The 16,809-nt window shown below is 28.0% G+C and overlaps 1 protein-coding gene across 1 annotated transcript in view; it reads right to left on the bottom strand.

Moving 5' to 3' along the window:
* LOC113556973 (paired box protein Pax-6-like) overlaps positions 1-15,981 on the bottom strand; it is a 57,749-nt gene extending 41,768 nt beyond the window's left edge. The window contains exons 1-2 of the mRNA XM_026962220.2: positions 15,639-15,981; positions 12,075-12,395 (exon numbers count right to left, since the gene is read on the bottom strand). Coding sequence (XP_026818021.1) covers positions 12,075-12,255 — 181 coding nt within the window. The 5' untranslated portion in view covers positions 12,256-12,395; positions 15,639-15,981. The remainder of the gene's footprint in view (positions 1-12,074; positions 12,396-15,638) is intronic.
* Between the last annotated feature and the right edge of the window lie 828 nt (positions 15,982-16,809).

Here is a 16,809-nt window from a genome sequence, read left to right as displayed (position 1 = left end):
ATTACATCTTAAATTACGACAAATTGAAAGTATTTGTTGTGAGGCTTTCTCAATACTAGGGTTCATCAAATGTGTACCGGCCGAGTTAGGATTACTACCTATATCCTTTAAAAACACTTAAATGCTCTATCGTCGGAGAAAAATTTAAAAACTGTTTTATTATTTGGGATCTGAACGTTTTTTTTTTACTTGAACGTGTTCAATGGAAATTTTTAAAGTACACCAGTTACTCCATTAGGAAAGATCATAGATTCTCCTACCCTATGATAACTCACTTGTTCTTAAAAGGCCTTGACTTTTTAACTGGTAATAGCTGGGAAGTACGGTTCTAACTTTAATATTTTATTAAAACATATCTCTGGTGCTATTCCCTTACTCGTCTTTTATCCATATATTTTAAAGTTTCTCTCTCGAGTCACATCATTCTTATACTCATGTTTTAGTCTAACAAATTATGATATAAACGAATTCTAAGTACGCTGTACTCATAATATGTCTATTGCTAATGTTGTTCCCTTTTTCTCTATTTTTCTAATTAAGTTATGAATAGTAGAACTGAACTGCAGATTTATTATGTTTCTTATGATATTTTAAGATGACACACCGTATAAATATATTTATTTTTTCTTTTACATTTGTATTTTATGAGTTTTTATACTTTTTCTAACTTTAATTGAAAATTTAAAGTGTTTTAAAAGTATTATAAAGTAAAGTATTTTAAAATATTATAATATTGTATACTGTTGTAACTGTGCGAAATACACATATTTAATTAAAATAAATAAACAATTCTTAATTTTATTTACAATCTATTAATTATATTTTGTTTCACATTTATATCCAGTGCAATCTTGTTATGTTAGAAATTCTTAAAATTATAGTAGTATAAACTTGAACATTATGTATTATAATTGAAACCAATATTCTTACTCTTATAGAATGTATTTATTTATTTTTATAGTTAGACAGACTTTTTAAGAACCACTTGTTAAATTATATATGTAGTTGTTTAGCTTTTAAACCGAAAAATTAATTATTGATAACCAATTTATCAGTCGTTTTTTGAATTTCCCTAATATTGTGTACCAATTAGATATTTATAGTCCTCGTTAAGATACAGGATAGGTACATAACATATAGGTTATAACATACTTTGTTCTTGCAATGAATAAGTAATTATTAATTTTATACAAAACTTTATACATTGTAAGCACTCAAAATATTTTATTCAAGCAATATTTTGTTCTACTGTATGAATTTCTTTATAGTTGGTAATATATTTTTTTAGTTAAAAACGAATTTATCCCTTCAATTCTATCCACCCGTTTCCTATAACTTAACCGTTTCATTTTTAATGGCTACGTCCAAACGTTTAACCACTCACTTGAAACAGACGTTAAAGAAATATAAAACGGAAACCCATGATAAATCAAACTCAGGAAACGAGTGTATAAATATATTATAGAATAAATGTCCGATTGGGGCTGAACATCATCGCTCGGCGGGGTTTTCATCCGCACGAAATCCAAGTAGGAAGTCAGAGATTTCACACACAGCGGGAAGTTTTTGTCATGATACCCTATGTAATAATCATATCGACGTACTTCACGCAGCTTACATAATAATAATGCGATGATGTTGTTTTGAATAATCGAGTTTTTTCGGACATATATTACAGGTGTAACTGATATACCCTTAATTGAAAAAAAAAAGTATAATAATAGAGTCCGAGAGTAGATAAGGAGATAATTCTAATGCGTACATGTACCGAGGTCAATGTAATAAAATATAACAATGTTATTATAAAAACGCAGTTATGACAACTACTGTCCATTATAGTATGGTGGTTATTTATTGTATGTGCACTTGGTGATAGATATTGCTGTGTATAATGTTATTGTCATAAAATTGTTGCGGTGGAATATGTGTGTGTGCCTATGTGTCTGTTGTTCGCTATTCAAACTTACAAGGCTGTGTAAATTATCAAACATTTTTTTAACACAATATGACAACAAAATATTGTTAGCATTATATTTAGTATACTTATACATTTATAAGGTACCTATAAATATATTTTGGTATTTAGTACTTTAATAGAGAATTTATTTACATTAATATTTATTATTGTTTAATATATTTTATGTATGCGCATGTTTATTTCATAAAAAATATGAAGTCTGCATTTATTATTAGATGTGACATAAGCAATTTAATACAGGTAATATGGAAATTTAACATTTTTTTATTTTATAAAAAAATACTAAAATGTCTGTATTAGATAAGCAAATTTATTATTTTCAAAAAAATAATATGAATATTACGGACTTAATCGATTTGACTTAAAGTTATATTTTTTTAAATTAGGTACTATTTATATACTTTTATAACACATAGTTGTAAATGTTATTTAAATTATTAAATAATGGTACATTGTTATATGTGTTATTTAAACGTTTTCAAAATAAAAAAAACTTATTAAAAAATAAAATAATACTAACAATAAACTCGAAAGAATCAATAGTCTGAATAGTTTATTCGTCGACTCGATGAAAATACGTGACCTCAGGTAGTCACAAAATTTCATTCGGGCGTATTCACCTAATTATAATAGAATTTCCGCTTGAATATTTCAGCAAAAGAAAAGCACTACCTACATAACGTAAGCATGTTCTTCGGAGGGTTATAGAAACATGCATACTATTGTAGGATGATAAATAATAAATGTGAATATCGCATGATACAAAACATTGTGTATCATATCACATATCGCATGCAGCACGAATGGGTTTCCAACAGGAAAGAGTAAGTTTTAATTTGTGCATAGAAATATAGAATATAGAATACACATATACAATATACGTATGTATATATGTATATATTATGTACATTTTAAAACGAGAAAATAGGGTGTGGAAATTAGGACCAACTGACACGATGGTTGAAAATAAAAAATAAAATAAAACCGTATTCACCGACGATCGGGCTACAAATTAATTATTCCAATCGTACCTATTTATTATAAACCAAAACTTATATAGCGTTCAAAACACGGTTCTAACATCAATTTATTTTAAATAATATATCAAGTTATTAAATTCCCGAAAGCTTAAACAAATTTAATTAAACAATAGAAAATTATTAAATATGAGCGCAACATACAACTGATCGTAACTGAAAAATAGACTTCTCACGGAAAAAACTTGTGAGTGCCAAGTGGTATATATATATATATATATATATAGGTTACATACATTTTAATAATTAACAAGCTTAGTTATTATATTATATTATGAAATGTAAAATAATAATTATAGTTCCATATAATACACTGCTATAATGATGTAAAATGTATACAACTGTTAATTAAATTTAATTACGATAAGCAATCAAAATTAAAGATAAGTACTTAAATTAATTTATTTCGAAATTTCGTATTTGAAATTAAATAACTAATAACTGATGATGAGTACAATAATTAACAAATATAACAATATATTTATACCTACAAAATTAAAATTAAATTTTATTTAAAAATAGACACTATTAAAACGATATTTAATGTTATCACTGAGAACATAATTTAGTTTTATAATTTATTTAAGTAGGTAATTTAAAATGAAATATAATAAACATTTATTCCATCTATAGATATAGAAAATAGGTAGTAACATAAAGAAATCATTAAAAATAATTTAGTACACATACAATTGAGATAAATTGAATATTATAAATGTAATGTTATTCAATTTTCTAGTTCCTTATACCGTATTTTAAATTTATTTAAAATATATTTAAAACATAAAGATAAAAAACCGGTTATGTTACGTAATTTGTTTTAAATATTTAATAATAAAACTATTGTTAATACTATTTTGAATTATCATGTTATTATTTTTCTTAATGTTCTTGAATTGAAGTTAAAACTATTAATCGTAATAATTATTTATTTGATTATAGTTGAGTGTACTTCGGATTGTAGGGTTATTAATATAATTTGATTTTTTTAAATTAAAAATATTATAACATACCTTATTAACATAAAATTAATAATATAACAATAAAAGTATAATACATTATAATAACTTAATTTTATAATAATACGAATATGTTATATTATGATACGTATTTTTTAGTTAAACAATATATAATATTAATTTTATGCATATTCTTGATTAATAACTACAATCGAGAAAATATTAATAATATGTAGACTAGTTTTATCTTTTATTATGATTAAATATCTATATTTTAAATTCCTCTACCAAAATTTTATCATGTTTCACTTTGAATATTTAATTATTAAAAGTATATAAAATATATAAATATTTTATAATATTTCCATGCATGTCCAATAAACTAAATAAATTCACTTGTGCATGTATGTATAATTCAATTTAAATACTCGATGAAAATTACCATACAACTAAATCCTTTATAGGAAAACCTATTATTTAAGTATCAAATTTCATAAATTAATTAAGGATCTGTAGTAAAAGCATATAGTTTACAAGTTCTAATTTAATTTAGAAAAGTTGTATAAACTCTGAAAGTATCACCAAAAAAATACATTGTTGCATATTATTGAGTACTTAAATTTTATTATTGATTTACTGCAATGTCTTAAAAAAAAAAAGTTCCTCGTTTGCACAAAAAAATATAAGACTTGGTTTATCTAGAATTTATATAAATAATACTTTTATTTATTCACATTTTATCAAAACGGCTAAATGATCTTTTTCCGAATCGTGTACTCTTATCTATAGTGAATCACGAAGTTGTTTTTACAATTATTACTACACTATAGATTAAAATATATGCTTAAGATAAGCAACGCTAATGTACCGATTGGCAACCATATTTTATCCGATTGGATGTGCATAAATTTTAATTTCATATTGATAAAATTATTAAGGAAACAAAAATTTAAAAAACGCAAATAATCAAGAAAATGCAGACATTATTTCTATGTATAGATATAATAATTGAATCAGTAGTCTAAATGTACTTATAAATGTACCTACATAAAATATTCGTAAGCTATAACAGCCTATAATGATATACATTTTAATTTTAAAATGTATTTATTTTAATTTTTGTAAGCTAAATAACTCTTGTGTATGTATAGAATATACGAAATATAAAAATAATTAATACTTAATTAATAATTATGGAATATTCTGTGTTCTATAAATAAATTTCTTAACTAATAAATATTAATGATTACGTATTTATTTTAAAATTGAATACATCAGTTGAGTTGTTAATCAATCGTATATTTATAAAATTGACTCAAGTATAGTCATATATTTATAAATTATATAATCGCGTGTTCATAATGCATTTTATATACAATGTAGTATGTATCTAATACATTTTTTTAACCCGAAAAATATACGATATGTTGTATAATATTGTTTTTATATACTTTTTTTTCCTTTTATGTAGCTTGGAGCGGTGAAGCTATTATATATTATGTTTAGTAATAGTATTAGCTTTTGCATATTACATCTACGAAATTACGCAAAATTTCATATAGTTTTATATCATACACAAGTTCTCGAAAATACTGTATAATATAGCATGTCATAACTTATCTAAAATTGTGGTATGTTTAGCTTACCTAATATAAATATTATATTACATTAAATTGTTAATATTATAATTGCAAGTTTTTATAAATTGTATTATTTCATCCTTAAGATAATATAATTATAGTTTATATATTTATAAGATACCTGCTACTATAATATTGTATAACATAACAATATGAAGACGTATTCTTACTATTCATAGCGCAATGTGTCAAAATATTTTATAAGGTAAAAGTTTGTTATACACCTATAGGTACTTTAAGAGTAATAAAATATATAACGATATACAAACATACAATTATAAACGCTATTAAATCACATTTATATTATAAAGATTTTATCATTTTTTTTTTTTTTACGAAAAAATTAGCGAATATGCAATTAAATTGTCATCACTATCGAATTATGCGATAAAACCTACGTAAGTGTTCGCCTCGGAGTGCAAACAATAAGGGCAAATAAATCAATTAGTCTTCCGTCCCCGTGCGTCTGCACACGTCGACGCGACAAGATCGGCACAGGTTGGAATAGTAGCAGATCGCTTTTATTTTATTTTATTATACACCTATCTATACCCACGAGCATCGCAATAAACGTGCGAATAAACGCGTACCGATCGGCACCGGCCGCAGAAACGTATAAACGTAAATCACGCCGTCGGTGTCTGCGGCGAGACGACGGCGATGCGTTGTTTTTTAACAGCGACCGCTGCGGGACTCGCGCGCGGAGCAAATCGGCCGCGCCTTCGGACACACGAATCCAAAACGTGTATTATAATAATAATAATAATAATAATAACAACAACAACAACAACAACAACAACAGCACATCGACGGGGAACGAACAGGTATCGGTCGCGAAACACCAAAATATGTACCTATAATATTAGAATAGGTATAATATAGTAGGTATATTCGTATATATTATACGCGTACATATGGTATACCGCGCTCGCGTCCATCGATTATACATTAATATAAATTTAAATATTCGGCGGCCTGCTCATCGTTACCTATTATAATATAGTACAGCGCAGCGCGCATGCGTGCGTGTGTGGTGTACAGACGGAATTATAAACTCATTATATTATTATTATTATGCCGGTTGAAGAGTGTAAAAACAAAATAAACTACAACAAATTTCCACGTTTTTATTTTGATAAATGTTTTACGTAGGTATTAACATGGACTCGTCCTCTCTTGCCGCCACGCCGCCGCAACCACATATAATGTAACATAATATATAAGAGAAACGGCGGAGACATGTTGATGGGTCAATTTAAAAATCGTATAATTTAATTGAGTCGGTTTCGATGTATTCTTTTAACTATTCAAATCACGCGGCCGTATAATGCCTGTACGGCGGCGCGGCGGTTGCTGTGAGCCTGTTGCGGACGGCGACGGGGCAGGCTGCTTGTGGCGGGCGGCGGGAGGAACGGCGTTGAATTGAAACAAACATTAACTGGATTGTATGTTACACGGTAATAAATTAAATGGTAAACACTCACTATATAATATAGTATGGATACAAAGGGGCTGTTGTACCATTATCTGACAAGACCAGTTGTCGCCTACAAATTTCATTGACACCGTCGTCGACGTTTCGTCGCAACAACAGGTATGTGTTTTATTCTTTCGTCCGCGTCTGCCGGGGAGGAAGGTTACCCCGCTGCCGCCACCGAAAGAGTAGATATATATATATATATATATATGTATGTATAATAATATATTGTACGCACGCCGCCGCCGAAGATCGCGGGTCGACCTTGCCTATACGGAGTGAGTGTGTGTGTATACACCTATGTGTAATGCGTATAATACACAATAATATATACCTATATATATATTTATATGTATAATAACGTCAATACAGCATTTATAACACGACATGTTAAATCAAACGCGTGTGTAAGTCGCGGATAAGAAGAAACAGCAAGTTAGAGAAAGGGACAGAGATATAATAAAAATAAAACTGAAATGTATAAATAATATACCATTATATATATAATATGTTATATACGTATAGGTAGGTGTAAATGTACAATTATTTCATTAGAGAATATACCGTATATTATTATGAATTGGTACCTATATATAATGTCTTAGCCTTCGGGTACTATAATATATATTATATTATGTCCGTACATAATGACGATGACGACGACCAACGCGTATTTATTGATACGTCTCTGAATCGTGTATAATATTCAACCATTTAGTCTGTCAATCGGCAGGTACATCCGATGAATTCAGATAAAGAAACATATTATGAATGGAAGGCTGCAGGCTGCAATGGAGGGCAGTTATCCGCAGGTGTAAGTGTAGTCTATATAATTTTTAACGTTGTTAAACTTTACTTTTTATGTTTTACAGTATTTTTAATTCGTTGTCCCGTTTTTATTCTCATTTTTCTATAATACGTTTGATGTGTTTAATTTGTATTATACATTTATCTTACGTAGCCCGATGATATAATATTATATCGTTGTATTTTTGTTAATTCTATGTGCGTAAATGCGTAATAAATACGATAAAATTAATTTTATATAAATATATTTTTGTGTTTGAATTCGTAACCATTTTTATGTAATCCAAATAATGATGAATTTATGAGTACCTATATTATATTTGTATACGTAATGCTTCACGCCATAATGACGACAAAGTTTCATATGAACTTTAACTTAATGGGAACTGAGAAATTAATTTTTCTGATGATATTTAGTTGCAAGGGCAGAAAATAATTTTTGCATCAATAAATGTCTTAATCCGGCACCAGCGCGCATGTTATGTCTTCCCCTCGCCGCCACTGTTGCGAACATGTTCACCCGCCGTCGACTGTTTATAATATAGGTAGTTGTCCCGCTTGGAACTTGTATACATAATATAATGTTTATGGTGTACGCTATAGCCACGCCAAATCGATCGGCTCGCAGAGATATTAGCGGAGTTTCATGAGCATGTTCCGCGATACCCCGAACGCCTTGAGATTCATTGTCAATACATTATATCTATAATGTATATATTATTCTTATGGTATATTATATTTAATTTATATAAAATGTGTGTGTTTATCTGACGGTTATAGTATATAATAATATGCGTCGAGGCCTAAGCAACCACTGAACCCACCTAGTACATATACCCACTGCTAAGCTGTATAAAAACGATTGTTTTAAAAACGAATTTTAAGGACGTTTAAAAATATGTATGACCATAAATAAACGGAATGTAGAAACATTGATATTTTTTCAAATAATATTGTGTCGGCACAAATGGCAGCCAACAAAGCACAATTAATTTTTTCAATCTCCATTATCGGCCCCGGCTTAAATTAAACGTATTATTGCAAAAATCGTTAAATCATTCCACGATTTCATTGCGCTAGATGATGGATGTCCGACAAGGAAATAAAAAACAAATAAGTTTTGTTCTTTATTATTAGAGGACTGAGAAAAATCGTGTTCCGATAAGAGACTTTATAGTATGTGCAAAATTAATCAGATTGTATAGATAACGTTCATGCATATATCATAACATACCTATATATTATGTATATATTATAATCATATATTAAATACCATAGAACGATTCGATGCAATTAATAATTGTGAATTCAGAGCATATTACACAGTACACTATTGAGATTCAATAGATACTCACGACTTTGTTAAGAGTTTTCGTGACTAAAATGTTACATCCATCTTACAGATGTTAGCGTTTTTATATTTTGAAGGGGTTAATCGATTTCGATATGTGTTTTCTCACGTGTATTGAACTTGTCGCTATGTCTCAATAGATTTTGACAGATGATTTTGACGTACTTTATTTTTGTACATATATATGTATATCTATTACAGGTATAGCTTCGTATAAATAACGTATAATGTTTCAAGATTATAATATGTTCTGAAAACGTTGTTTCCTTTTACATTTACGGTCAAGTGTTCGAAGTACAATTCAATGTTTCATGCAGCTGTAATATCTCTACAGTCATCTACCGAGAGAACTGCACTGTCAGACAGTGGCGCCTACGGGTTGACTGAGTAAATATACTTTAGCAATAGGTAGTAGAATCTAGATCTTTGAGTATCATCATTCAGTCTTAGCGTATGTTCTAAACGAAATTAATACTCCTAATACATATAATACATAGAACGTATTTCATTTTTTAGATTTCTCGTATCACGTACTTACATATAACGTATAATCCTAATGATCGCGAATTTATAAATCTTATAGTATTCTTAGATATTGATAATATTGAATTTTTATAAAAATAGATGTATTGGAATTCAACACATAGGTTATAGATAATCATTTTTTGTTATAACGATAAATACATTAAATCCTCTACCTATATGTTGTTAATATAATTTTTTAAACCAATATTATGGCAAGATAATAATAAATGATGTAGTTGTATTATATTGTATTTTAACTTGAAGTATATAAATAATATTATGGTATATGTCAGAAAATATTTTTGTTTAATATTTACTATGTTTTAGATTAAAAATAAATTAAATTAATAATTATAAGTGTATAAATGGTTTAAAAATAAACTTATAAAATCGTATCTAACTTTTTATTATATAAACATCAATTTAATCATTTTTATAAGAATATAATAAATTATCGGTAATAGTAATGTACGAATTATAATAAACACTATGTAACGATTTAATTTTCAAATATATAATATATACTATAATATACTATATATTATATACGTTTACCTAATTAAAAAAAAATATTTAAAAGGATATCTATTACGTATGTTAAGTATAGCATTTTTAATAATAAGCAATTTATTTTATGAAACGCGTGTTTGTTATAACTTTCATAGTAAAATAATTTTATAGTGAAATAAAAATGTACTATATAGTTTAATATAATGTAGCATTTAGAGTAAAATAATAGTTTCATTGCCCAAATGGTGTTTCAAGTAAAACCAGTTTGATTTTACATTCCTCAAAAAATAATGTAACTGCTATCAATGTTTATTTTATTATACCTACATCAAACAACGCATAATTTTTCACTATATTATAAAAATTAGTGAAATTTTAGTTTTTTTTTTAAACTACATGTATACGAATTAATGTTTTGAATTGTCATATGTAAATACTTTATGAGTGTTGTAATGCATGCAAAAAATAAAAACATTAGTTTTCAATTTAAGCTTTAACAATTCAAGATTTAAACGTGGTTTAACATAACTTTTATGAGATTGAGATGTTTATTATAATATATCAATTATAAACAATTTGTTTAGATATATTTTAATTCTAACATATAATAAATTATGTTAAAATATATTTAGTTATTATTTTTTTTTTTTTTATATCATGGCTCTTCAGTACTTGATTATCATTAATTGATACTTTTTATACACTATTGAACTATAATACCGATTATTTGATATATCTAATACACGATACGAGTGGTTTAAATTGATAAATTGTTTTTTCAGGATTTCCAATGTTAGATTTTTTATTAAGTATTATTTGTAGTATTTAATTTTGACAGTTTAACATTTCATATTATAAAAAAATCAAACTTTACTCTAAGACATTTTGCCTTATTGTCTATAGATTTTTCGAGGGATTTTCTGAAAAGAACTATAAAAAGTATAAAAACTGGTCAAAAAACCAAAAATAATCAAAAAAAAAAATCGAAATAATCATTTTTTTTTTAAATCATTGAAAAAATAAAAAAAAAGCATCATTTCCAAATTTTATAACTAAACATGTTGTAACATGTCATATACTTCTATAGCACTCTGCTAAATTTTAAGTCAATCCATAAAAATAAACAAATGCTTTAAGTCCCGAGCCCTGATAATTACAATTGATACCTACTATCTTATATATTAGGTAAGTATAGTAAATACTATAGTAAAACTGTACAACTGTTAAAAAGTATAGTTGCGTTTTGATCATAGTTGTTTGGAACTCGGTGCTACTTTAACCAATACTTAAAATTAATTTACCCTACTCTTGTATTTGTTATTATTTTATTTGTTTGTTTAATTGTGTTATTAATTTATTTAATTCTCCAAACGTTTATATAAACTAGCCAAAATTATGTCATATTCTATAAAAACAAAAGTAATAATGAAAAATATAGGAACCATTTTTAGAATTAATAATTATCTACAAATATTTATTACATCCAAGTTTAATTAGGTTTGTATAAATGTATACCTATAAATTGTATCAAGCTTATTTATTTATTTTTATTATTAAGTTTTCCTGAATAAGTCATTTAATCATTTAATTTATTGATTATCAAGCATATTAAGACTAACAGACAACTTTAAGTATATACAATTATATAATGTATATAACCAAATTTTGTATAAGTCTTTTATTTTTATTTTTTATGAGTGTCTATTATAATTAAACTTTTTTTAAAAATCTAATTGTTTTTACATAACTAAGCTTGATTATACGGAGTAATATGACCATATGAGACTTACCAGTTGGTCCATTAATATTGGATGAAAAAGGTGCGCAAGCAGCTAGAGGCAGTGTTAATTTCATATTAGTTCCGGTTCCACCGACCACGATTGCAGGATCAGGAGGTGAAGTCTTCATGTCTCGACATAGACTGGACACGGAAAAATCAGTACACTTAGTCACTGACGTAGAGTTGGCCATATTTTTTTCAATTTTATTATTTTTTATTGAAATTGACTAATCAAGAAACTAATTAGTTCACTGCTTTGTTCGTGGGTGCCACACAATTTTTAATACAGGAATTACTTTAATAATTGTGACCACTTGAAAATCAAAATATTCTGAAATAAAATAATTAAAATTATATTAAATATACAATTTGAATAATACATACAGTCATTTTAAGAATACAATAGTAAGCTGGTTATAAAAAAATACATTCAGCTAAAAAAAATTATATATTCCATGAGTTAATAATATACGTAAAATAATCGTTACTGAATGCAAAAGGAGTAATGATAAGGTAAGTGCTCACTTTAGACCTAGCTTCAAAGTAAAATATATATATTAATTTAATGATACAGTTTTAAAAAAAAAGTTTTTTAAAACTAAGTTTATATTTTATCAAAATTTAAGGGTATTAATTAATGTTGACCATTTTTAAGGAGTTAAATATAGGCAATTGGTCAAGTATATGCGCGAGTACGTTTCGTGTTAAGATGTATATGATGAAAGATCATTAATAGTGTATTTTAATTTAATATTATCAACATTTTAAATTTTTTAGTATTCAACATATAAAAATGAAATTTTCTATCGTTTCTTAGGTTAAAAAAAGTGGAAAAATTGTTTTTATATAATCTTTGTGACAAATTCAAATATACTTATTAAAATTGTAGTTGACTACTAAGATAGATACTTAGCATAACTGCATACGTTACAACATTAGTTATAAATTATATTTAATATAATAACTTATTTATTCGACAATATTAATACTTGTTTTAAATTTTTAATATTTTATAATTTAGCAATATATAGATAACCTATATATTTCTATTACCCTATAGGTCATTTATACCTATAAAGTTAATTCGTTAGTATCATTATACATTCAATAAACGTAAATAACCAAAATGTATATAGAATATTAGCCACTATAATTTTCTCTCGAAGAGAAGTATAACTAAAAATTAAAAATATATGATTACAATATATATTTAATTAGTTTTATATTTTAAATACTTTCAAAATAATTCTCCAATTTATAACATATAATATGCATGTATATTATGAACATTTTAAATAATACTATAAGTCTATAAATATAATTCTTTATACATAATACACTTTACATTTGAATTTGCATATAAACAAATAAAAATGTATTGAGTTAGTGATTATTAGATATATCTACTAAACCATCATTACTAACATTACTATTATTTAAAAAAATAATACTATAATAGTTTCGTGCGTTGATCATATATAATATATTAGTTTTAAATTATAAAAACTATTTTTAATTTTTCTGTGGATATGATGTTTAGAAAATTATAGATGTTATTTATAAAACAACACAAATTACAAAACTAAGAACTTTAATATTTTATAAATCTACCTACGGGCTACGAGTAATGCAAAAAAAGTTTTATTATTATAAACATCTAACAAAAAAAGATAATTTTATCAATATTATGATAAATATTTTTGTATCTATATATAATAATGTTATAGTCCTATTACATTAATATATTCTATTTTATATCTTATTAACATGTTTTATGCTATTCAGATCAAACTTAGGAAAAAATGATTTGATATTAAAACTTATCAATGATAAAGAAGAATTTATTAGTTATTATACGTATGCCTAATTTAAAAATTAATCGTTAAAATAATAATAGCATATTAAAAGCTTCAGGGTTTGCTACAGGATTTTTCAAATTTTAGTTCAAAAATAGTGTTTATGCATTTATATAAATTATTTACCTCCGTGTTCGACTTGTCCATTTTTTATTTAGAAAATATTCCGAACTTGTTTAGGAAATGTTTAGAAAATAACTTTTTTAAGTTCAATTGACAAATGTCCAGACAATCAACTTTACTAAGAAGTTTATTGTTCATCAAAATTTACCTAAAAATTCTATCTAATCTAAGTAATTTTAAAAATATATTTATTTATATGGGTATATTATATTTCATAAAAAATAATAAAAATATAATTATAAATTCACGATTAAAGTTTACATATTATAATACTTGTATATAAGTATATCGATACGGCTTTACTGATGTCCGCGGAACAAGTTTTACATTACTATACTTTCATTATATATAGTTAAAAAAACTACATTAGTGATATTTACTGTGTAATTATTATGATGTACAAAAAATATTAGCCATTAGGTATTATAACTATGGAAAACATGCACAATGAGGTATTAAAATTACACAATTTGCGGAGAGGTAAATAGGGAAATAGATAGGTACATAGATATTCTATACTCCTATATATGACATTAGGTATAGGCCAAAATGTGCGATGACGTTTTATTGAATTAAATAAAATGATCGATAATTAATCACAAACTAGCTTATGCTATAGATGGAATCTAACAACGAAAGATTCAAAGATATAAATGGTTTTATGTCAATCCTACACAATGATGAGATATTTTTTTATTTCCATTGTACCTATTGCCGTTATATATTGATGAATAAACGTCGCACTGAAAGAAAGCCCACTTAAACTAAATGAAAAACTATACAACAATAATCATGAGATGATCGTACTAAAATAAGACATCACGTCTTAAATGATAATATGCTCGATTTGTAAAAAAAAAATAAGAATAAGAAAAATACTATTTTTTTTTTTTGGTGGATTATATTCATATAAATGCCCGTTAAATATGATGTTTATATATATATATAGAGAGAGAGGGGAACAGAGAACTCGTTGATTGGTCGAGCAATTTATTAAACGCGCCTAGTTCAATAATAGGATATAGTATTAGTATATTAACTGCTCGCAATGCGATAATCATACAGATTAAACTCATTTTCACAAATACTTATGAAATTGGTTACGGTTCTTAGGTTTTCCGCGAAATAAAAAAACTGACACCGCACCGTCAACCGTATTCATCGATGATATATATCAATCTATTATTTATTAGGTACTATATATTTTGTAGTACTTCAATGAAGTGTTCATCGATAGGTAGATATAACAGTAGCGTGTTGAACATTTTTTCAGACTTGAGACAAACCATACAATTTGACCATCCACCCCACTACCATCAGTTCTTTTGCTATTTTTTATTTTTTTGTTTTTATTAAAAATTATAAATATTAATTTAAGGTACCTATACGATAAAATAGGCGATATTCTTATAAAATACATCAACCATTATAAGATTATATAACAGTATAACAGGTGCCGAGTTGCACACGATACATCCAATAAACCACCCCGAATTTTTTTCTTTGAGGCGACTAACTCAAAAAATGACTGTTCAGCACGCCACTGGGTACCTATACTCGCCACCTATACTCAATCAACTAAGTTGGGTACTTACTCGACTTACGACCGTGTCTTCTCGGCGAACTCCGATTTCCGATCGACGCGCCAACGGATCGTCGACGGAACACAATAACGCATCACGACGACGGTCATACGCGACTGGCGCGTGAAAGCTATTTAATGATTTGGGCTTCAGCTGCAGCGGAGGTTATTACTGCGGCGGCGATTTCACGGGGCGTAAAAACCTGGAGGAGAAAAAATTTCTCGGTAACGACGACGACGAAAACGGAACGGTATACCGAAGCTCGATCTATATAACACCCAATATTAATAATATTATATATTATTTTGAAAACTGACGAATGAACGCGGTCACCGTGATCGTGGTCGTGGTCGTCGACCGAACGCGTCCGCTCGTCAAACATAGACTACCGCCGCGTCTCGAGTATGATATCGTTCGCGGAGAGAGACGCGCGAGAAGAAGGGGCGGCGGCAGTGGATGAGGCGGCGGAGCAGACGGGTCGAAGTGTGAATAGGTAAGCACTCGCACACGCACGTTACTCACACACACACACACACACACACACGCACGCACACATACGCGCACGCACACGCGTTAATACGATAACGCTGTACAAAAAACAGGTATAATCCGCGCGCGCGACAGGTATACGCAGGCGGCGGCGGATGTCGATCGAACGCGCGCCCGGGCGTTTCCCGCGGGGCACAGGTGTCCTCCTCCTTCCGGCCCGGCTAATCGGCCACCGTCCGCCCATCGGCCGTCCCCGTCGTGTGCGCGCGCTTGCGCGGTCTGCCCACCGCCGCCGACCACCTCGCCCCGGCCGCGACGGACCGACCGCCCACCGGACGCCCGCGAAAAAGTCCAAGCGGCGGCGGGCGCACCCTTTTCCGCGCGGTTTACACTATACCACCCCACCGAAACAATCGACGACGGCGGCGGCGACCGTCCGCCGCTCACCGCCTGTTTGCACTCGTCTAATAATAAGCCTAAATCGTATCGTGTACAATAATAATGTTCAAATAACACAATATCATACAATGTTGTTGTTATATTTTTTAAAAGTATAATATATTATTATTATACTAATTTATATCTATTTAGTATATAATATTCATATTATATTGTAATATGATAAACGCTTGAAGCGTGTTTGTGTGTAAAATAGATTTTTGATTAGTTCTTTTTTTTTCATATAATATTATAT

Source organism: Rhopalosiphum maidis, chromosome 3 (assembly GCF_003676215.2).
Source record: "Rhopalosiphum maidis isolate BTI-1 chromosome 3, ASM367621v3, whole genome shotgun sequence".
Lineage (NCBI taxonomy): Eukaryota > Metazoa > Arthropoda > Insecta > Hemiptera > Aphididae > Rhopalosiphum > Rhopalosiphum maidis.
Note: the sequence above shows the minus strand (reverse complement) of the source record. Positions and strands in the feature narration are given on the sequence as shown.